This window comes from Peromyscus maniculatus, chromosome 4 (assembly GCF_049852395.1).
Source record: "Peromyscus maniculatus bairdii isolate BWxNUB_F1_BW_parent chromosome 4, HU_Pman_BW_mat_3.1, whole genome shotgun sequence".
Classification (NCBI taxonomy): domain Eukaryota; kingdom Metazoa; phylum Chordata; class Mammalia; order Rodentia; family Cricetidae; genus Peromyscus; species Peromyscus maniculatus.
The window spans coordinates 81,140,714-81,164,114 of record NC_134855.1 but is presented as its reverse complement, the minus strand read 5'-3'; the positions used below and the strand labels follow the sequence as shown (position 1 = coordinate 81,164,114).

Genomic DNA, 23,401 nt, shown 5'->3' with positions numbered 1-23,401 from the left:
TGCTCTGCTCACCTCCCCCATTCGGTTTGGGACCCCTGGAATGGTGGTATAGCATCCAGGCTGGGTCTTCCCTCCTCTAGGAACTCCCTCAGGGACATGCCTACGAGTTTGTCTTCTAGGTGATGTTATATTTTGCCAAGTTACCCAGTCACTTCCTTGATTCCTTCCAAGGTTAAGGATGAGAGTTATCACTTTTGAAACCTCAAAGCCCACCCCCAGGCACACACTTCCTCCAACAAGGCCACTTGTACTCCAACAAGGCCACACCTCTTAATCCTTCTAATCCTTCTCTTTTTTTTTTTTTTTTTTTTTTTTTTGGTTTTCCGAGACAGGGTTTCTCTTGTGTAGCTTTGCGCCTTTCCTAGATCTCACTTGGTAGCCCAGGCTGGCCTCGAACTCACAGAGATCCGCCTGCCTCTGCCTCCCGAGTGCTGGGATTAAAGGCGTGCGCCACCACCGCCGGCTAATCCTTCTCAAATAGTACCACTCCCTGGTGACTAAGCATTCAAATATATGAGCCTATGGGGGCCATTCTTATTCAAACCACCACAAGCATTCCTTTATACATTTATTTTAACTCAGTTGTGTTTCTTTATTCAACCTGGAGCCAGTGGAAGATTCAGTAACTGCTTAGGCTTACGGTAAGCCACCTATAAAAGACATACAGTTAAATTAGAGAACTTGAATTAATCTCAAGCACAGTATAAGCCATGCTTCTGCAGAAGCAGGAACCCAAGAGAATGATTTGGGTATAGAGAATTTACTCTGGAAGGAAGAAGAATAAGCAGGGAAGGAGACACGGAAAAAGGATCAAAGTATATGTGATCGAAGTCATGGCTAAAAACAACAGAGTCACCCTAACATGGGAACCACTGAGAAGAGAGCAAAGTGCCTTCTAGAACAGTCTACCTGGAGCTGAGAGCCTGGCACATCTGTTTATTGATTGTTGTGCCCAGATCGCAAGCCCCAGAGAGACCACCAAAGACGAGCATTCCAGAATGCAAAAGCAAGGTTTAATTCTGGATATCCAAAAGCAATACAAGCCTAGACAAGGACTTCGTCCAATACATCCAACGCAGTGGAGGCTGGAGGAAGTGCCTGCTTATCTGCAAGCTCAGTTTTTAAAGGCAAAAACCATAAGGTTACATTATTTAGGGGAGCTAGTACAGGTGCAATTCTGATTGGCTTGCTTCTAGGGGCTTTCTAGAAATCATGGCTTAATCTTACTTCTAAGGGAGTGGTTACCTGTCACCCTTCGCATTGGCTGCCCTCAGGTGGGGACATTTCTGTGGTCAGTTACCCTGGAAACCAGGGAGAAGACATTCCATAGTCCAGCAGTCATTACCTCGTGACTACCTTGTGACTCTGTACTTTTTACACTTCCTGGTTTCTAGAATCTGAACTGACTGGTTTTAATAACTCGTGGCCTGTACCTAAAAGGAGAAATCTCAGGCCTTAGTTTTAGGGTGAAAGCATTTTGGTCTTATTTTTAAGATGGCTCATTTTGGTCTCACAGATCACCCTTCTTCAATGATAGAAGGTTTCTCCTGATGGAGAAACGTAGGCACTCCCTGGGAACTCCAGTGGTGTCCAAAACATCAGAAAGACACACACTGCAGGATCTTGGGGGTAGGAGCTTGAGAGCATAAAGTGAGGGGTCTGCTACAAAATGTACTGTATTTTTTCTGTGTGTGTGAGTACACATACACATATTACACATGCATAAGGAAGACTTCAGCTATCTTCCTCAATTACTCCCCACCATTTGTTTGTTTGTTAATCTTGATCGACAATTTGGCAGGATTTAGAATCACCATGGAAATAAATCTCTAGGCACGTCTATGAGGGATTACCTAAATTAGGTTGAGGTGGGAAGACTTGCCCTAAACATGAGTAGCATCATTCCATGGGCTGGGGTCCTAGACTAAATAAAAAAGAGATATCCCGCCTCTCCCTGCTTCCTGACTGTGGACACGAGGTGACCAACTGTCTTCTGACATCATACCTTTCCTGCTATGATGGGCCTTATCCCTTTGGACTGTAAATCAAACACTTCCTTCCTTCCAGTTGCTTTTGCTGTGGATTTTGTTACAGCAACAAGACAATGATAGATGGATACACTCCCCTTCCAGCTGACCTTAACTCCAGGGGTCCAACTGATAGCATGTGACCCACAGCCCCCTCATGTTGTTAACATAAACTATGTGGTGTGGACCAAACCTCAAGTCAACGAAAATATCCTTAAATTGGACATAATATTCCAAGCATTTAGAACTTTGAGGCTGGGGCTGGACAGACAGCTCAGCAATTAGGAACACTTGTAGCTCTTGCAAAAGACCCAGGTTTGGTTGCCAGCACACACATGGTGGTTCATAATCATCCTTAACTCCAGGACTGGGAAATCCAATGCTATCTTCTGACTACTGCAGACACCAGGCATGGGTGTTGTGCACATACATACATGTGGGCAAAACACACAGAAAATAAATACATCTAAAATGTTTTAAAAGTTTATAGCCATAGAATCAGGCAAGTATCAAACTTTTCTTTGTCATGTATAGGGTTCAAACAAACTGAACCTACTTAGCTAGCAAAACCATGAACTAAAATAAGAATCTATGGGTTCAGGGGCTAGAGAAATGGCTCAGAGGTTAAGAGCACTGGCTGCTCTTCCCAAGGTCCTGAGTTCAATTCCCAGCAACCAGGTAGTGGCTCACAGCCATCTGTAGTGAGATCTGGTGTCCTCTTCTGGCATGTAGACAGAATACTGTATACATAATAAGTAAATAAATCTTTTTTTTTTAAAAAGAATCTATGGGTTCATATTGACATAAATAAATAGGATAAGTGGTTTGGCGTGATGACTTAGTGGTTAAGAGCACTGACTGCTCTTCCAATGAACCTGGGCTCAATTCCCAGCACCCACATGGTAGTTCACAACCATCTCTAACTCCAGTTCCAGGCGATCTGATGCCTTCTTCTGGCCTCCACAGGTACCAGGCACATACCTGTGCACAGACATACATACAGGCAAAACATGCACAAAAAATAGAATAATAAAAAAAATCAAACAAATAGGATAAAAAATTAGTTCCTCTTTGTAGAAGAATAGTAACTAATGACTGCGTGGCCATACAAGAAATGATGGAATTAGGAAAAGTACTCTCTGGTGACTGTATTACTTATTTTTTTACTGCTGTAATGAAACATGAGCAAAACAACCTATAGAAGAATTTTTTTTTTTTTAAGCTTATGGTTCCAGATGGTTAAAGTCCATGATGGCAGAGTGGAGGCAACAGGTGGCAAGAAGGAGATGCTGGGAGCAAAAGGCTCACATTTTGAACTGCAAGCACAAAAGACAAAGAATGCTGAGAATGGGCCAAGGTTTCGATATCTCAGAACCAGCCCCACTTCTGGTTCAGTCACCCAGAACCAGTGACACACTTCCTTTAGCAAAGCCACAGCTTCTAAACCTACCCAAATGGTGCCACCAATTCAGGACCAAGTATTCAAATGTCTGAGCCTATGGGGGGACAGTCTCATTCAAACCATCACAGTAACCAAAATTCTGATTGGTTGAGGCAAAGATCATCAGTGGATGCTGTAGTGAGTTGACTGATAACTCTCAAAAAGGTGTGTCCATGTACTAATCCTCCATATGAGTGAATGTTAAACTTGCTTGGCATAAGGATCTTTGCAGATGTGATTACAGGTCTTGAGGCGAGCTCATCCTGAATTTACCAGCTAGGCCCATATCCAGTGGCAACTGTCCTCCTAAGTGACAGAAAAGCAGCAAGATATATAGAGGTGAAGGCAACATGAAGATAGAGACAGACTGGAGTATGTGGCCAGAAGCCAGAGAAAGCCACTGAAAACAGTAAGACAAAGGTTCTCCTCAGAGCTTCCAGAAGCAGTAGGACCTAAGAAACAATGAGTTTCTGTTATGCTAAGTCACCTGGCTTGTGGTCATTTGTTTAAGTCACCATAGGAAACCAATACAGATACTAAAATTTGAGGTTCATGGGTCACAGAGCACCCATGAAATACTGAACTACAAAAGAAAACACAGTAAGTAAAGGATATAGCTCAGGGGCACAGCACTTGCACCTGTATCTTAGGGGGCCCATGAGGATCAAGCATACAAACCTATGTAAACAATACCCTTACCAAGGGGCCACACTCTGGTAGCTACCTCTCCTAAGGACGCTGCTGATTAAGTAGTCCCTGAGAAAATTTTGAGTCTTCACTGTCTTTAGAGAAACCTCACTTCTCGAAGGAGGCTTCCAAAGAGGCAGGGTTCAAGAGGCACATTTCCCGATTCCATTACTGTCTCCCTGGGAATTGTAGCAAGCAACAAAGTCATCAAACCTGGTTGACAAGATCAAACTTCAGAGACTGAGAAAATGATAGTAGAACTTCATTCTGATTTTCAACTGGCCTCAAACTCTTCCATGTAAGTGATCCTCCTGCCTCGGTCTCTCATCAGGGACCACCCGTGTGTATCAGCTTGTCTGGCTCCTTTTTCTTGTTTTAATTCCCAATGCTGGCCTAAAAAATTGAAATTAGAGATTTGTTAACAAAGTCAGAGCTGATGGCACCTTTCAATTCAAGAAGGAAAGTAGAACACTGAACCCCTTCACCACCATCAACTCATTTCTCTCAAACCCCTCAAAATCAAATTTGAAATGTGACCTCTTTAAATCTTTTCTACACAATGGTTGGTCTATTTGTAAAATAGGAAATGTGTGGATTTATAGACTACATTTCTAATCAATCAACTCCAAATTCTGCATTTCCCAATCACTTAATGAACAAAGCCACCTCACAGGAGATGGTGTTCCATTGCTTTCTCCAGCTGAACTGAACCCTCTGTTCCCTGGAAGGTGTGTGTGTGTGTGTGTGTGTGTGTGTGTGTGTGTGTGTAACACAATAACTATAAATGTGGCCCAATACAAAACTGCAAACATACTTAAAACGTTATGAGATTGGTGGGGAGAGGTTACTTTTTAAAACTTGACTGTGTGGTTCTCAACTATGAATTTTGTAGAAGACACTGTTGCGTGGCGATATCAAAAAGTTGGCCATGGGCCTGAAAGGTGGCTCAGTGGGTAAAGGTACCTGGTGCCAAGCCTGAAGACTTGAATTCAATCCCTGAGGCCTAGTTGGTGGCAGGAGAAAATTCTGCTTTTGCAAGTTGTCTTCTGAACTCTACATAAGTACCATGACACAGGTGAGCCCCTTACACATACACATTATCTACACACACACACACACACACACACACACACACACACACGCACGCACACGCATGTAATTAAAAAGGTTTACTTATTTTCACATACATGAGTCTTTTGACAGCTGTGAGCCTATGTAGGTGGTAGGACCCAACCCTGGTCCTCTGGAAGAGCAGCAAGTGCTCTTAACCACTGAGCCATCTCTCCATCCCACTTGTTGTTGTTGTTTGAGACTGGGCCTCACTGTAGGCCTTGTCAACCTGGAACTTACTTTGTAACCCAAGCTGGACCTGGAATTCAAAGAGGTCTACCTGCTCTACCTCCTAAGTGCTGCGACTAAAGGCTTGTGCCACCACACCAGGTAAATGCAATAATTTAAAAGAAGAAGAAAGGTTCGACTCACCTGCAACAGGAAGTCATAGGATGTTGGCATGTTACTTACAAAATGAAGATATAAACGATTTGGTCTAACTCCAGGCTGCCTACCAGTTTAAATAATGATTTCGAGCTGGGTGGTGGTGGCACACACCTTTAATCCCAGCACTCGGGAGGCAGAGCTGGGCAGATCTCTGTGAGTTTGAGGCCAGCCTGGTCTACAGAGCAAAATCCAGGGCAGGCACCAAAACTACACAGAGAAACCCTGTCTCAAAAACCAAATAAATAAATAAATAAATGATGATGTCAACTAGATTGAGGGCAGAGTGGGAAATGTAGAGGAATGTTTGTCCACATATTTTTTTAATGATAAACTTTATTTTCATTACTGTTTTACTTTAACATAATTTCATAGTTGACTTTTGTTCTGAGAGGAGCAAAAGATCACGTTTCCTAAATTATCACCAGGAGATTCTTTCAGACTGTTCTTCAGAGCAGAGCATGGAGCTTTGGGGCCCTCAGGTTGACACACAACACTTTACTACTTGAGATATCATCTCCTGGTGGGTGCTGGAGAGATGGCTGAGTAGATAAGAGCACTGGCTGCGATTCCAGAAGACCAGGGTTCAGTTCCCAGCATCCATGTGGTGGCTCACAACTCTGTAGTTCTTGGAGATCTGATGCCCTCTTCTGGCCTTTTCCAGCACAAGGCACATATGTGGTACACACACACACACACACACACATTTATTTGGTGTTTTTTATATAAAGATGTCATTTTCTTTGTTAAAGATTTATTCATTTATTCATTTATTTATTTATTTATTTAGTATGTATACAGTGTACTGCCTGCATGTATGCCTGCATGCCAGAAGAGGGGCACCAGATCTCATTACAGATGGCTGTGAGCCACCATGTGGTTGCTGGGAATTGAACTTGGGACCTCTAGAAGAGCAGTCAGTGCTCCTAACCTCTGAGCCATCTCTCCAGCCCTATTTATTTGATTTTTAGAGACAGGGTTCTCTGTGTAACAGCTTTAGATGTCCTGGAACTCACTCTATAGATGCCTGCCTCCAAAGTCCTGGGATTAAAACTGTGTGCCACCACCAACAGGTTGTATTTTCAGGTCGTATAAAGAAAGAGCAGATTCTGACATTTAAGAGCTAATGCTGCCCTCATACAGTTTGATTCTTTTTTTTTTTAAGACTTATTTATTTATTATGTATACATAGGAGGGCGCCAGATCTCATTACAGATGGTTGTGAGCCACCATGTGGTTGCTGGGAATTGAACTCAGGACCTGTGGAAGAGCAGTCGGTGCTCTTAACCTCTGAGCCATCTCTCCAGCCCCCAGTTTGATTCTTGTATGATGACATTTCTCCTTTTTCTTCCTTCCTTCCTTCCTTCCTTCCTTCCTTCCTTCCTTCCTTCCTTCCTTCCTTCCTTCCTTCCTTCCTTCCTTTTGGTTTTTAGAGACAGGGTTTCTCTTTGTAGCCCTGGCTGTCTTGGAACTCACTCAGTAGACTAGGCTGGCCTCAAACTCACAAAGATCTGCCTACCTCTGCCTCCAGAGTTCTGGGATTAATGCCCATCCCCAGTGACATACCTCCTCCAACAAGGCCACACCTTCTAATCCTTCCTAAACAGTTCTACCAACTGCTGACCAAGCATTCAAATGTGACCTAACATTCCAAGCCACCAAGACCATAAAAGTTCCAGCTAGACCTGTCAATCAGCTGTCGAAGAGGTCATGCCCGATCCACTTTGTGCTGTGTTAAAGTGGTAGGAGGAATAAGTACCCCTTTACCCAGATACTGTACTTTTCATTTCCTACCCTGTCTCTGGTGCAGTTATTTACAGAGCTATAACCATGCAGCTCTGCTAAGGTCTGAAGGTCTGCCCACTTTTCTGTGTCCTAACACTGAAATGTGTTAACATTTCCTTGACACCCCCCCCCCCAGCCCTGCCCCATGCTGGTTATTCCGGGGCACATTTACCCAAATACTCAGAATTTTCTTTGAAGTTGTTCTCAGTCCCCACTTACACCATGGGGCTACTGGCAAACTGCATGATTTTCTCTCTTCCTTTTCCTCCTCCAGGCAGTTGCTGAGATTTACAGCTTACTGCCTGGGGGGTTCTTTTAAACTTTAATGAAGCTGTTCCAAGCTTCCTTCTAAGTCTGTTCTCTAAATTCTTTAATTATTAGTAAGAACTCTACAAGGGGACCCCAATTTGTCAGGATACATATGACAACCCAGGCAGGGTTCCCCAAATTTTCAGGTGCCAGTTGATAGAAAGGGCTGGAGAGATTTAGTGCTGGTCACACAGAGAATTACAAACAACCTATCTTAGTGTTCTATTGCTGTGAAGAGACACCATGACCACGGCAACTCCTATAAAGGAAAACATTTAATTGGGGGTCAGAGGTTTAGTCAATTATTGTCATGGCAGGAAGCATGGTGTCCTGCAGGCAGACATGGTGCTGGAGAGGGAGCTGAGAGTTCTAAATCTGGATGAGCAGGCAGCAGGAAGAGAAAGCCAGTGGGCCTGGCTTGGGCTTCTGAAACCTCAAAGCCTGCTCCCAATTACACTCTTCAGCCAACATGGCCACACCTACTCCAACAAGGCCAAATGGACCAGCGCCTCCCAAGTAGCAGTACTCCCTGATGACCAAACATTCAAATATAGCAGCCTGTGGGGGCCATTCCTATTCCAACCACCCGCATAACCCTTGCCTTGATGAATTCCCTGACCTGTGATGGGGAAATGGTGGGTAGTTATATAACCAATTGCAACGCAGTGCTAGTGTTTACTATAATAGAAATTAGAGCTATGTGGTGGCTTACACTTGCTAACACTTGAGAGACAGAGGCAGGGAGATTGCCAGGAGCTTGTTAGGTCACAGAAACCCCTAAAAAATGGCTGAGATGTCTATTAACATAACAAAGTGGCCAGCTCTCCCAGCATCACTCAGTACCTGTGGCTCCTCCCAGCACTTCTAACCCCGCCCCCTACCGCAAATGTCTCCCTCCCAAGGGCTGGGCTTCTGTGCTCTTCTGTGCCCCCACTCCAAAGCATTTTGGCTACAGTGGCTTCTTGGTCTCTTGGCCCTGGCAACCTCTCTTGGTTGGTGGCTCCTCTCTTGCTCTCCTCCCCAACTCTCTTCTCATGGTCTGGTTCTGTCTGCCGGCCATGCTCAGCCAGACTCCTCCCTCTGCCTGCGTTCTCCCGTACAGCTACAATAAAGATCTGCTCCACACTTTAGGAGCAGTCAGGCCCTCCTTGTGTTTCGTTTTTTCATTCAGACCTATAACGCATAGTGAGTTCCAGGGCAGCCTGAGGTGTATAATAAAACCTCATGTCAACAAAACCAACCAGCCAATCAATCAACAAAACACATAGTAGAAATTAAAATAAAGCACCAAGGGACAACTGAATCTAAGCAACTGTTTTTGCCTGGAGGAGTTGGGGAACCATAATGGAAGGTTTATCATTTCAAATGAGTCTTTAACGAGTTAATGAGCAGGTGTTTCATAGTGGGGGGGAAAGGAATGGATTTAAAAAAAAAGTTCTGCTTTTCAAGACTGGGGACGTTAAGAGCACTGGCTAGTCTTCCAGGGGAGCTGGTTTGATTCCCAGCACCTACACTGCAGCTCACAACTGGCTGTGACTCCAGTTCTAAGTGACCTGAGACCCTCTCTGGCACCTGGCATGCACATAGTGCACAGACATATATGCAGGCAAAACACCCATACACATAAAGCAATAAAAGTCCTATTTTTTTTTTTTTTTTTTTTTTTTTGGTTTTTCGAGACAGGGTTTCTCTGTGTAGCTTTGCGCCTTTCCTGGAACTCACTTGGTAGCCCAGGCTGGCCTCGAACTCACAGAGATCCGCCTGGCTCTGCCTCCCGAGTGCTGGGATTAAAGGCGTGCGCCACCACCGCCCAGCTCTAAAAGTCCTATTTTTTTAAAGCAAATAAAAACTCTACTTTGCCATATTTATTTTTAATTATTTTGCAGTACTGGGGATTCAACCCAGGGCACATGCTGAATGAGAGTTCTATCTGTGAGCTATAACACCACCACCATCAACACACACACACACACACACACACACACACACACACACACACACTACCTGTTTAAAAAACAAGAGCAACAATGCTCATTCTAAACTTTCGATCCTTCCTGGACCAGCTTGGTTAGGCAGGATTTGAAGCAGACCTGAAGTCTGCAGTGCTGGGACTCTCGACCTTTGGTAAAGACATCCTTCTGAAAATCACCCATTCATTCAGAATGCGTTGACAATTCAATTGTACATAGCTTCACAATTTTAAAAGGTTTGCTTACCTGTATCAGAATATCACATTGTGCCCTATAGATGTATGTAATTATATTATATTAAAATATTCAGCGATGATATTCATAGACATGTAACAGTTGAGAATAAACGTGTGTTGATTTTAGGTCAGAAAAAAACGTTATTCAGCAAGCAAAGGAGCATACCGTGATACGAGCAGTATTATTTTAAAATACTAAAATTTTTCCTTAATATCTTTTTTCTGGTTTATGTGACATTAACAAACTACATAACAGTGTGAGAGACTATAAAGGTTTTATTGGCACTTGCTTGGGTTTTGCCTGTAAACTCACCCTGAGTACCAGCTGGGGGTATCTCAAACCAAGTTCCATAAAACATTTACAGCATGCCACTCCATTTCCTACATTCTCTACAGAGACAAAAATTTAGTGCTCACGACTTATAAATATTATAGCTAGTTGTGAAAATTCGTTTCATTTAGACTCCAGATCTCGCAATCTGCTGTAAGAAAAAGTAAATGTTGTAAAGGATATTTGAGATACTTCTCAGCAGGATCTGAGATTTGGCAAATTCCATCCCCAAGGAAAACCGCTTTTCAAAGATATCCTTGGTAAGTGCTTACTGAGATTAACATAAAACTGGAAAGGTCACGTGTGTCCACACCTTGGAATTCACTTGTAAATAACCACTACTTTCTTTACTTCCCCACCCTGGAGCCAGGCTCCTAGCGTCACAGGTGCAGAAGGGCTTACACTAAAGATAGCATAGGAACAAAAGGATGTAGGCGCCAGGAGGAAAACATAGTCTCGCAGAACAAAATCAGTCTCGGAAGGAACAGCAGTTCCAATACCAGGTATTACAGAAGCCACCGAGATAGTGTATCGACTTTATTAGGTCTTCCGCTACGCCTGTCCGATTTGCTTAAACCTTGGTGTTAGTCTTTATCTTGAGGGATAGATCTCTTTGCTAAGCACATGATAGGCGGTAAGCCTATACGGATTTTTAAAGGGAGATAGTCATTAAATCCAAGCTTCACGGTTAATTTTAACTTTCAATTTTTGGCTCACCAGCCAAACGATTTCTATGATCCCTGAATTTCATTACTCATAAGGAAAAACAGCTTTAATAGACACAGCCTCAAAGTCATTAAATTACCACACAGCTTGGAAGTCAGATAAGGCAATGTTAGGGTAGAGTCCTGAAGAGATTACAGATCTTGAGCAGAACCCCCCCCCCCCACACACACACACAGAGTAGTACATAGTGAGTTCAAATGTATTGTAATTAAAGTCATCCAGATGGTAGTTGGATTAATCAATGATGCGGCAGTATTTATCTTGAGGTAGAAGATTCTGAACTCCAGAGTGAGAAAATCCCCGAGGTGGGGGTGGAGACAGTTAATAAGCACTCCTGGGAAAAGCCCATTCAGCGAGGGCTGGAAAATTCGTTTGAATTTGAATCAATTTGAATAGAAATCTCCCCCAGGAAGCAGGAACCAGGAAACCAGATCCTGTAAAGCCCAGCAAACTTTGGGGCAGGAAGCGAGTCCTGTGAAGCTGCAGCCCGTTGTCTGTGGTTTGGGGCGCAGAGAAAGAAATCAAGAGCTGGGAATCGAGTGTCTGAGTTCCTTCCAAGAACCCCCGGAGGGGAGAGTATAACGAACTCCAGGCATAGCGTTGGCAAGTCTTCCCGGCCCAGGCACCCACGCGGGTGCTCGGGAGCGCGTAGGCCTCGTCTCCACGGCCAGGGAGGGTGTCCACCGAGCCGCCCTCGTCCGGCCCGGCCCCCGAATCCGCAGCCCAGAGCGCGGGGCGCCGAGGGGGCGGGGCGATGAGCGGGCGGAGGGCGCGGGAGGTGCATCCTGGGAAATCCAACAACATGGGGCGCCTGGGCTGCGGGCGCTCTGGCCGCCGCGAGTCCCGGCCGCAGGCGCCGCCGTTCGCCTGACGTCCGAGCCGAGGCCCGCCAGCCGCAGCCCGGTTCCTCCGGCCCGCCGCCCCCGCCCCCGCCCCCTCCGCCTCCCCGGCCGCGCCATGTGAAGGGCCGCCGCTCCCGCCGCCGCCGCCGCCGCCGCCTCTTCCTCCCCGCGCCTCCCGCCCGCCCCCGCCGCCTCAGACCCCGCCATGGACGCGCACTACGCGCCGGCGGGCTTCGCCGAGCCTCCCGCGCCCCCCGCCAGCGCCGCCACGCAGCCCGCCGCCCCCGCCTGGGCCTACGAAGCCCGAGTCCCGACCGCCGCCTCCAGCCCCAGCTGCAGCGGGAGCAGCCCCAGCCTCAAGGCCAGGTAGAGAGGGGTGGGCTCGGGGTCTCACTGGGCCAGGAAAGGCCGCGGATGCGCCGGGGCCTGTGCCGCCCCTCTCGGGGGCCCGGGCCGGGTTGGGGGGACCTTCGGGGCGCCATTCATCGCTTGCAGGGAAGCGGGTGGACAACTCCGGGCGGGTGGTCCGGGCTGGGTGGGGGCGCCCATGGGGCAGGATTCACGCCTGGGGCGGGTCGGGGGGGCTGAAGGGAAGGTTGGGTGGGAGTGGAGGGGCGCAGTCACCTCTCGGTGCTGGACTCCCACTTTTGGCGAAGTTTAGGTTCCAGGCTGAACTCGGTATCTGGGGAACCCGACCTGACTCCGGGTCGGCGGGGGGAGGCCTAGCGGGGCGCCTCAGAGCCCCGGGCAGTGACATTCCATTGTATTGGGACCTGGGTGGCCGACAGTGTGGGGCTGGGGGCCTCGGCAGTGTAAAGGTGGGGGCGGTGGCGGGGGCTGGGGGGGGACGAGGCGCGGCGCCGTGTTGCTGACACTGAGGGACCTGGGATGGCTGGGCTGCAAGGGAACCCCCAGGGCGGGACGCAGACGCTGAGCAGGGGCTGCGTGACATATGTTTGCAGCAGTGGCTCTGTTCCACGCGTTCAAAGTTGCTCCTGGGTTTCCTCTCCTTTTAACAACGGCAGGAAGTCAAGAATCCCTCCTTGCTGTCTGTGCCTGAGGGTGACTTGAGTGTTGGGAAGCGTTGAGGGCTGGTGGGCAAAGAAGGCTCTGAAGGTCGAAGACCCAAAACATGTTTCTCCATCTCGGCTTCATTCTGTAGCGCGGGCATTCAAGAGTTCATCTTTGCTCCAGCATGGCCAAAGGACCCCAAAAATGTGGGCTCCTGTTTGATATTTAAGCTCGCGGGAAATGTGTAGTAGTACCACACTTTGAAACGGTCCCATTCGAATGATAACTGGAAGGCGTGGTCTGGTTTGGAGGTTTTGGGAGCCGGGTATTTTTAAAGCCACCTCCCCTGAATAATACTGAATCTGGTAGGTGCCGCTTCTGGTCCAAGAACTGGGGAATCCTGGCTTGTTAATGACTTCATCCTCAGCTACCAACAGGAAGCTCCGTTGCCTATATGATCTCACCAGGTTTCTAAATCATTTTAACAACGACATGAGTGAACTTTTTATTTCACTTTACACATTACAGTATTCTAATTACCTTTGTTTTTATGAAAGTGCCGCTTTCATGATTTAGAATAGATATGTAAAGAGTAGCTGGTCTTTGTCTTAGATTGTACCTTGGAGTTATTCTGAAAGAATGAAAAAATAATGCTCCAACAAAAGGGTAATAATAAACCTCACAAAATCTTGGCCCTTTTGTTTAAAAGAACTAGGATTTTTAAAAAAGAAAGTGATTTTCTAGTTTTGAGCTAACTGGTGATATGCTGAGGTCTTTTAGAAATAACTATAGTTTTGTGTTATTTGTAAGTTAAGCCCTTTTGAAGAATTTTAGGGAGGGTATTTGAACCTCCCTTAATTATTTTTGGTGGTAGTTTTACTATCATTTTACAGAGAGCATTTTCATTTCTATGATAATTTAGAAATTAACTTTTTCTTCAGTGGACAGAAATGATAGGTAATGTTCAGCATTTCTTATCACAAGTTAAAAAAACGTTGTATTGAGCGGATAACACTGAAATGCTGCCTAGTTATTGTCTGCTGTTTCTTTGAGCAGAATACCTCCGAGGCCAGAAACAAAAACTGGCTGGTCATATTTTCCAAATGTTTTCAGAGTAACACAGAACGGCTCCCCAAGCCTGTTTGAAAACAAGTTTAAAAGATTTTTGTTATTATTTTTTAGATGTTAGCAGTACTTAAATGCAAACCCCCTGCCATTGCTTTAAAACATTTTTGGAGGGGTGTGGTCAGCTAAATTATAGCATAGAAAATGCAGGCTTTCCCCCTCCCCCACAAAACCTGCTTTGTTAAACATGTTGTGTTAGGATCAGGCCATCTGTACAGGGCTGCTCACACTTCTTAATTGTTCTTTACTTTTCTTCAAATCAGGCAAATGTCTTCTTTGATTTCAGTTACATCAGAAATACTGTATATCTGGAATATGCCTTTGAGATTCCTTAAAATATCAGGCATGTCGGGAGCTTAATCATATTTTTTACAACATTTTAAAAAGCTGTTTCATAATTCATGTATCACTTGAATGTTTTTGTTTCCCTTTTGTGGCAGTTTCTTCTGAAGGTGCAAATGAACACTAGCTGTGATGATGTAATATGGATATTTATCCATAAAGAATTAGCTTGTCTGCCACCTTATTTCCTGTAACTTATTCAGAAAGTGACAGATGGTAATGGCATTCACTTGTTACTGACATGGGATTTAATGTCTTCGCTTGCTCCTAAAGTGCATTTTCATCACTCAGTAGGAAGGTGCCTGGTAAATCATGAGTTTGAAACAGTATTTTCTTGGATGCAGCAGCTCCATTAGATTTTTTTTTTTAATTTTTATTATTACTATTTTTTGGTTGGTTGGTTGGTTTTTGGTTTTTTGAAACAAGGTTGTCCTGTAACTCACTATGTAGACCAGTCTGGCCTCGAACTCAAGAGATCCTGTCTCTGCCTCCGGAGTCCTGGGATTAAAGGCATGCACTACTACCGCCTGCTGACACTCCAGGTTTTTTGTTTTTGTTTTTGTTTAAAAAGGATTTATGGAGAGGATTTTAGACTCTAAATGTTTCTAGAATAGCATTTGGTAATTACTTGTGTAGTTTGGCAGAAGGAACTGATCTTGTACATTTCCACTTGTTTGTGCTCCTCAGTTTTAGAAACCAAATGAACATACCTTCTACCCATCATCATTACCTTTTAGGGGGTTGTTTGCTTTTGTCTTTTCAGTGGTCAATATGGATACTTTTAAGAGAGAATAAATTGAAGGGAGTACGAAAAAGGCTAAGGTGCCTTTAAATTAGGGAGCTTTATAAACCATATAAGTGAAAGATAATAGGAGCTTGGATCAGCACAGAGGGAGACAGAGAAGTGAAGAGATGTTTAACAGTGGCAAGGCTAGACAAGCATGGAAACTGACGCCTATAATCCCAGTAGAGAGGAGGATTGCTTTGAGTTCAAGGCCAGCCCGGTTTACAGTTCTCAGCCCCACAGAAGGCAATAAGGCTTGGTGACAACACACAGAACTCCCAGGTTTCTGAATTGAGTAACTAGATGACTAGAGGTGTGGGCAAAGATGAATCCATAAGGAGAAATAGAGGTGAGATGGGTGTAAAAACATGAGCTCATCATTAAATGACCTTTACATATTCAAGTAAAAGGTCAGAGAGATAGTGGAGTATGTGACTAGGTGCTCAAAGGAGGTTTGAACTGAAAACAAAAAAGGTCATCCCCTTTGAGATGGCATTTAAAAACACATCAGTCCCAAGCTTTGAGTAAACATGAGGGATTAGTTAGAAGAGGAATTAAAAACTAGTCAAGAACAAGGAACATCTCTGGCTGTGGGCCGGAGATGATGAAGGCGAACCAGGAAAATGCAGTGCAGTTGAAAGAAGAATGTTGACTCCGGAGCAAAAAGGACACTGAAATAGGATAGTGGTCTTGTTTCTAGGCCAAACCATGAACACTTATTTGTTTAACTGTCATGTGACTGAATGGTGCCATTAGACTTAGCATGCAGCACTGCAGGATATGGCTAAACAGAAGTTCAAGACTCACAGTGCCCAGATGTGTTGCTTACTGTGTCTGGGCCTCAGTTTCCTCATCCACAAAGGAAAGTAGAGAGAATACATCCTCTAGGGCTGGAGAGACGCTTAGCACTTAAGGGTATTTGCTGCTCTTGCAGAGGACCCAGGTTTGACTCAGTTCCCACCACCATCCACATGGCAGCCCACAGTTCTGTAATTTCAGTTCCAGGAGATTTTGATGCTCTCCTGGGGGCACCATGCATCCACGTAATGCACATATACACATGCAGGTAAAAACTCATGCACATAAAACTGTATTTTAGAAAAACCTGTTGCAAAGGATTTTTGTATAAAACAAATTATGTGTGGCTTAGAACAGTGACTAGAACAAATCAATTGCTTATGAAATAAGCACTTGACACCTATAGCAACAATACTGTTTCCACGAGTTTATAGTTTTTGAACTCTAATAGCAGAAGTGTTGTTGAAATAATTTTTTGCTGATTTGGATTTGTCTTTACTTATAAATTGTGATCTTATAAGAGCTTTTGAAAACTTGAAGAGCCCTCTAGCTTTAAAACTTTAGTCCCAGCACTCAGGAGACAGAGGCAGGTGGATCTCTTGAGTTTGAGGCCAGCCTGGTCTACAGAAGAAGTTGCAGGACAACCAAGGTTACACAGAGAAACCTTAAGACTCACTCAGGCTGGGGGTGTAGTTCAGTGAGTAGTTTGCTTGCCTAGCATGCTGTAGGCTTGGGCTCAGTCCCTAACACCACATAAACACCGGGTATGGTGATGCGTGACTTTGTGTGGGGTAAGGTGGGAGTTGAAGTGAGCAGTATAGGTGCGTCTCGTTCCCCCTCCACCCTGTAGCAGGGCCAGGATGGAGGGTTTGGATGTTTGTGGTTATTGAAGTATAGGAATATGGGCCACTGCTTGCCTTCATATTTCCTTGCTTTTTTCTCTGGAATGAGTAATAAAGTATGTCTGCCATGGCATATATGTTTTTCTTTCGTTTATTAAAATGATATTTGAATATCTGATAGATGTGAGGTAGTGTAGCCTTTATCGTCAAATGTATTTCTCTAGTGAAAGCTCAAGAAATCTAATGACATGCATTTATTCACTCATTAAAATGTACCAAGTATCTGAGTTCATGATACTAGACTAAATCCTACGGAGTCCTGCAGAGATAGGAAAGACACTGTCCTGCCTCTTAAATAGCCTGTGATCTATAAGGGTAACAGAGTAATTCATATACTTGTCGCTTCTCAGCTTGGCTTCTAAATACTGGTGCAAGCCGGGGCTTAGAGTTCCACCCTTTTCTTCTCTCTCCACTCACTCTAGCTCAGCTTGATACGAATGAGATGACATTCGAATGTATATCTATTTTTGCATCTGATGCCTGACATCTTCATGTGGATATTGAATAGATGTTTCAAACATAGTAATTCTAAAAAGTGATTATCTTTCCCATCTTAGTAAATGCTGCTACTGTTTACTGTAATCCCCACAGAAACTGTTATATTTTTCCTGTTGCTTTCTTTGCCTCTACTTTAGGTTCTCTAAATTTCGTTTTAATTATTTGTTTGGTGTGTATGAGTATTTTGCCTGCATGTACCGTCTGTGCACCACATGCATGCCATGCTCTTACAGGTCGGAGGAGGGCTAGGATCCCTTAGAACTGGAGTTACAGGTGGTTGTGAGCCACCGTATGGGTACTGGGAATCAAACCCAGGTCTTCTATAAGAGCAGCCAGTGCTTTTAACCCGAGCCTTCTCTTCACCTCCATACCACATTTTATTACGTATAGATGGGCAGAATTAACTTTTTACAACTCAAATCAGATGATGAATTGTCTTGATTAAAAATTTCCAGTGTTGCCGGGCGGTGGTGGCGCACGCCTTTAATCCCAGCACTCGGGAGGCAGAGCCAGGCGGATCTCTGTGAGTTCGAGGCTAGCCTGGTCTCCAAAGCAAGTTCCAGGAAAGGCGCAAAGCTACACAGAGAAACCTTGTCTCGAAAAACCAAAAAAAAAAAAAAATTTCCAGTGTTACTCAGAGTCAAATGGAAGAGTCAGACCCTTGGCCTATGAGGCCCTCTGCTTTAGCCTCAGCTAATTCTGGAGTCTTCTCACATGTTTCTCACATTCCACCATCTCTGCAGTCAGGTTGGCTTTTTCTCCTGAAACATGCTGAAATTATGGCTTCTGTGCTGGCTTTTCTTTTCACCTGGAGTTGTCTTTGCTTTGCTGTTTTGGGCGATTGAGCTCTTTCCCAGATGTTTCCCTGACTGCCCTGATGGAAGAACACAGAACAGGTTAGGAGTTCTCATCAGAATACAGTTTCCCCTTCACGTTATCATCTTTGAACTAATTCTACTGATTTTTCTGTAACTTTGTAGTGTTGCTACTTTTTCCCTCACCCTACTACTAGAATACTCTTCATGAGAATAGGATTCATGTAGTAATTGACAGCATAAGCTAACCAGTTTGTATAACTTAGAAAAGCATCTAGAACTATGTCAGCGTATAGAACAGTGTGCACAACATGTATTACTAGCACTGCTGCATTTTGAATGCTAGTAAAACATTCAGCAAATGGAATAATAACTGCTACCAGGCACACCGTTTGTTTCTTTTTGGGAGAGGTATAAATTTGGCTGGGGGAACTTAGAGTCAAAATTCTTCCTCTTTAAGGTGATCACAAAGCATTTGTCAATTAGATTGCACACAGTCTAATTGCATTGTTAGAATTGCCTAATAGAAAGGGATTAGCACAAAGGAGGAACGTCCAAGAGGAAGGACTTGGACTCTGCTCTGCTAATTTGGGGCTGGTCTTTGAACTGGAATGGCATCACTTCTGTCACAGTCCGTCAGTCTGTGAAGTCTCTGGTTAAGTGTGGTCATTATGGGAGGGAGACAGTACAAAGGTATGTTTCATTGTGGGGGCTCACCAGAGTTATACTACTACCACAGAGTGAGTACTATATTTTAGGGGGCTTTAGAGTTTAGTCTTTGTAAGGATTGGGAAACTTAAAGGATTTTATAGAAGGATGATATTTTGAATGAATTGGCTTTTGTTTTTTGATTTTTTTTAAAGTTTACTTTTATTTATGTGTATGTTTCTATAAATGTATGCCACTTGTGCGAGTGCTCAACAGTGAACTCTTCTTTCTTTCTCTTTCCTCCCTTCCTCCCTTCTTCTCCAACACTTTCATTTATTTTGAAGTATTTGTTCTTAGATGGCAAGACCAGAGAGGAGTTTGTATAGAGACAATAAAGCAAATTCAGAGATAAATGATTTTAGTGAGTGAAGTATTTATTCTCAGTCCTTAGCTGAAAACTATAGCATGCACTAAATGACAAGTGTCAGTACACTGGCCTAATAACTTTAGTATGTGTGTTTGCTTACATACCCGGTACCCTCAAAGGCCTGAAAAGGGTGTTGGATCCCCAGGAATTGGGTGTCAGAGATGACTGTGAGTTGCTGTGTGGGTGCTGGGAATTGAACATGGATCCTCTGGAAGAACAGCAAATGTTCTTAACCACTGAGTCATCATCTCTCTAACTCCCATGAGTTGGTTTAATAAGATTAAATTGGCAGTTAATTATAGAATTGATTACAATTGGCAGAAGTAGGAAACAGGCTTTTTTGTTTTTTGAGATAGCATTTCTCTGTGTAGCTTTGGAGCCTGTCCTAGAACTCACTCTGTAGTCCAGGCTGGCCTCGAACTCACAGAGGTCCGCCTGCCTCTGCCTCCTGAGGGCTGGGGGATTAAAGGCATGCACCACCACTGCCTGGCTTTTTTTTCTTTTCTTTTCTTTTCTTTTCTTTTTTTTTTTTTTTTTTTTTTTTTTGAGGAAACAGGTTTTGAGGTGAGAGGCAGTGTACCACATCAGACAAGAGGGAGGTGGTAGAGATTTATAATGATCCTGGAATGGAAAGAATGGTTCAGTGAGCTGGCTCAATCTGTAAAGGTGCTCACTTGTAAGCTGGTGACCTGAGTTCCATCCCCAGAAACTCTGTAAAGGTGGATGGTAGGAGAAAACTGACCCATTAAGTTGTCCTCTGACCACCACGTGTGCCCCATGGTACATTTGCCTCTTCCACAATAAAAATTAGAAGAAAAAAAAAAGGTCCAATGAATGAAGAGATAAAGGATAACATCACCAGGAGGGGTTGGCAGCATACATATTAAAGGGTAAAAGACAGGTACTTTTTAAGCTGGTAACTAGAAGAAAAATGGTGCAGTAATCAACGAATTTTTACTACACTTAATGTTTTTATTAATTTGAGAATTTCATGCTGTGTTTTGGTAATACTCATGCACCGACCCCAACCCTGTTTTTTGAGATAGGGTCTTTAATATATAGGCTGGTTAGCTTGGAATTCTCTACGTAAACCAACTCGCCTTGGTTACACGTTCACAGAGATCCACCTGCCTCTGCCTTTCAATTGCTGGGATTAAAGGCATGTGTCCCTTTTATTTTTCTAAAGGTATATTTATTTTTAATGTGTGTGGGTGTTTTGCCTGAGTGTATGTCTGTGCACCATATGTACGTACTGCTTACGGAAGCCAAAGAGTGATCCCAGAACTGGAGTTATGGAGAACTGAACCTGGGTTATCTGGTTTTTAATACTGAACCATCTTTCCAGCCACACCACTATCCCTCCCTCCCCCAAGACAGGGTTTCTCCGTGTAACAGCTCTGGCTGCCCTGGAACTCTTTCTGTTCCAGGCTTGCCTCGAACTCAGAGATCCACCTACCTCTTCCTCAGGAGTGCTGGGATTAAAGGTGTGTGCCACTACTGCTCAACAATCATTGTTTTTTTTAAGTGACAAATTGTTCATAAGTTTGTCGGTATTTAACATGAGGTTTTTGTTTTGTTTTGTTTTGTGTGTGTATAAAGAATGATTGTATTCATGTCATTGTGCATTCAGATGTGCGTGTGTGCATGCACAGAGGCCAGGGGTAAATAATGTCTTCCCTATCACTCTCTACCATAGATTTTTGAGACTTTCTGGCCAGTGAATCTTGGGATCTGCCTCCTACAGTGCTGAGGTATCAGATGAATGCCACCATGCTTGGCTTTTTTTGTGGATGCTGGGAATCCAAATTCAGCTTCTCATGCTTGAATACCAAGTACTTTTCCAGCTGAGCCACCTCTCTAGCCCACCAGCTGTTTTGAACTCTGCATACATTGCATAAACATATGCTGATTCACTTTTGTCAGTAAATGCTGTATAGCTCTTGTAGACATTAAAGATTCAGTAGCAGTTAATTCAGGAAAAAAAAATCTTTGTTCTTATCCAGTCGTAGTTATAATTCTAACATGCTTAGGAGAAGCCTACTAAGTTCCAGAGATACATAGGGAAACCCTCTCTTAAGGAGCAAAAGGAAAGTTTTGCAGGGGGTTTTGTTTGTGTGTTTAACTTGAGATGGAGGGTTACTTAGCTCAGGCTAGATTCAATCTGGCTATGTAGCTGAGAATGACCTTGAACCTTTTGATCCTTTCACTTCCCAAATGTTGGGATCACACATGAGTGTGCTACCATGTATCTGGCAAAATTCTTCGCCCTTGTTGAGCTTAATTTAACTCCCTAGCTACTAGAAAGTCAGGGGCAGTTAGTGAGAAGATTTCCTCTTTGAGGAAATAGCTAAGGAAGTAGCATGTGCAAATGTCCTAAGGCAAAGAGTTTGACAGTTCCCTTCCCTGATACAATCTTAGTGGTCCTGGAGTCACCGCAGGACTTGGTGAAAGTACTGGCTGCTGGCCCAGAGTTTATGAATCAGGACATCTGGGATACAGCCCTACAATTTACATTCCTAACAAGTTCCTAGGTGGTTCTACTGCTTTGTAGTTAAGGACCACACTGAGAACACTGATGTGGATCTTATCTCTCTTGTCAGCTTGTTTAAGTTAGAGCTACCTCTTCACAGAGCTTTCCTGACCACCAAATCTATTGTTAATTATATGTAGGTATCTTTGTGTGGGTATGTGATTGGAGATGTGATAAGATGTGTTAAAACCATTGAAGCTGGAGTATATAAAGTCGTGATCCTCCTGGTTTAAGTGCTTGGAACCAAAGGGTCCTCTGGAGGAGCAGCGAGTGTTAACCTCTGAGGCATCTCTCCAGACCCCCACCCCCACCCCCACCCCAATTTAAATAAAACCCTTACTTTGAAGTGTCCTCCAGCTCTACTTTTTTTTTAGACGGGTGTCTTACTATGTACCCTTGGCTGGGCTTGAACTCACAAGAGATCCTCCTGCCCCTGCCTCCCAAGTGCTGGGAATAAAGGTATTTGCCGCCATGCCCAGCCTAAGTTTTTTTTTTTTTTAACATTTATTTATATGTGTGTGTATTTATGTGTATGGGTGTGTGCACCACAGTATTTGTGTGATCAGAGAACAACTTGCAAGAGGTGGTTCTTACTTGCTGAGCCATCTTTCTGGCTCTGACTTCTTTCTGTTATTGCTCCAGGTCCTTGTAATTACATAAATTTGTTGAATAAAGAAACAATGTATCATTCTCTATATACTCGTTTCATTGTATCTTATAGTCTAGACAGTTGTATATTGTCTAGTCTCCTATTTTATGGCAGGAATCCTGTCTTGTGAATTTTACATGTATATACTGAAAAAGTACATAGGTACTTAAGCTAAAATTTTCCCTTGGAAAAAATTTTGAGCATAGCTAAATGGGTACATAAGCAATATTTTATAGCTGCACTTCCAGTAGAGGAGTTTTGTAAATATATTTTTAAGGCTTTATCTTTTTAAGATTTATTTATTTGTGTGTGTGTGTGTGTGTGTGTGTGTGTGTGTGTGTGTGTGTGTGTGTGTACATGTACCCTCAAAAGACAGAAGAGTGTCAGATCCCGGAACTGGAGTTACAGGTGGTTGTGAGCCACCTGCCATGGTGATTGCACCTTTGTCAGGTTCTCTGAAAGCACAGTGTACACTTTTAACCACTCCTCACTTTTAACTAATCTCTTCAATGTCCCCCTCCCTCTGGGCTTTATTTTCCAATTTTTATTTATGGAGAGACAGAGAGAGACAGACAGAGAAAGAACCTGTTTGTATATGTGCACCACATGTGTACAGTGCCCAAGGAGGCAGAAGAGGTCATCAGGTACTTTAGACGTTGTGAGTCACTGATGTGATGGCTGGCATTGAACCCAGGTCCTCTGCAAGTACTGAGCCGTTTCTCCAGCTCCCTTTCTGCCTTTTTTACTAGTGTGTGTCTGTTGTGGTTCTTTCCTTCCACCATGTAAGTCTCAGATCAAACTGGCTGCAGCTGCCATTACTCACTGAGCCATCTTGCTGGCCTTATAAAAGTTTTTAAACAAAGAAATTTAAGATCAAAGCTAAATAGAATTTAAAACAAAAAAGGCAATTAGATATAGACCATAAATTGTCATTTTACACAATTTTTTCTTCCTGCTTGCTCTCAAATCTCCCTACGTCCTTTCTACCTTTATTTTGTTTCTTGCTCTAGTTGACTTTGCTTTG

The 23,401-nt window shown here is 43.8% G+C and overlaps 1 protein-coding gene across 2 annotated transcripts in view; it reads left to right on the top strand.

The window, feature by feature from the left end:
- The first annotated feature begins 10,648 nt into the window (after positions 1-10,648).
- Positions 10,649-23,401, top strand: part of Qser1 (glutamine and serine rich 1) — a 64,969-nt gene continuing 52,216 nt past the window's right edge. Inside the window, exon 1 of one of the 2 annotated variants that reach the window (XM_076570217.1) lies at positions 10,649-10,783. Coding sequence is in view for 1 of the 2 variants with exons in the window: in XM_006975876.4 (XP_006975938.2) it covers positions 12,054-12,214 (161 nt within the window). In the remaining variant the exon portion in view is untranslated. Of the gene's footprint in view, positions 10,784-12,015; positions 12,215-23,401 lie in introns of those variants that run through there. The other variant, XM_006975876.4, reaches the window with a different exon arrangement.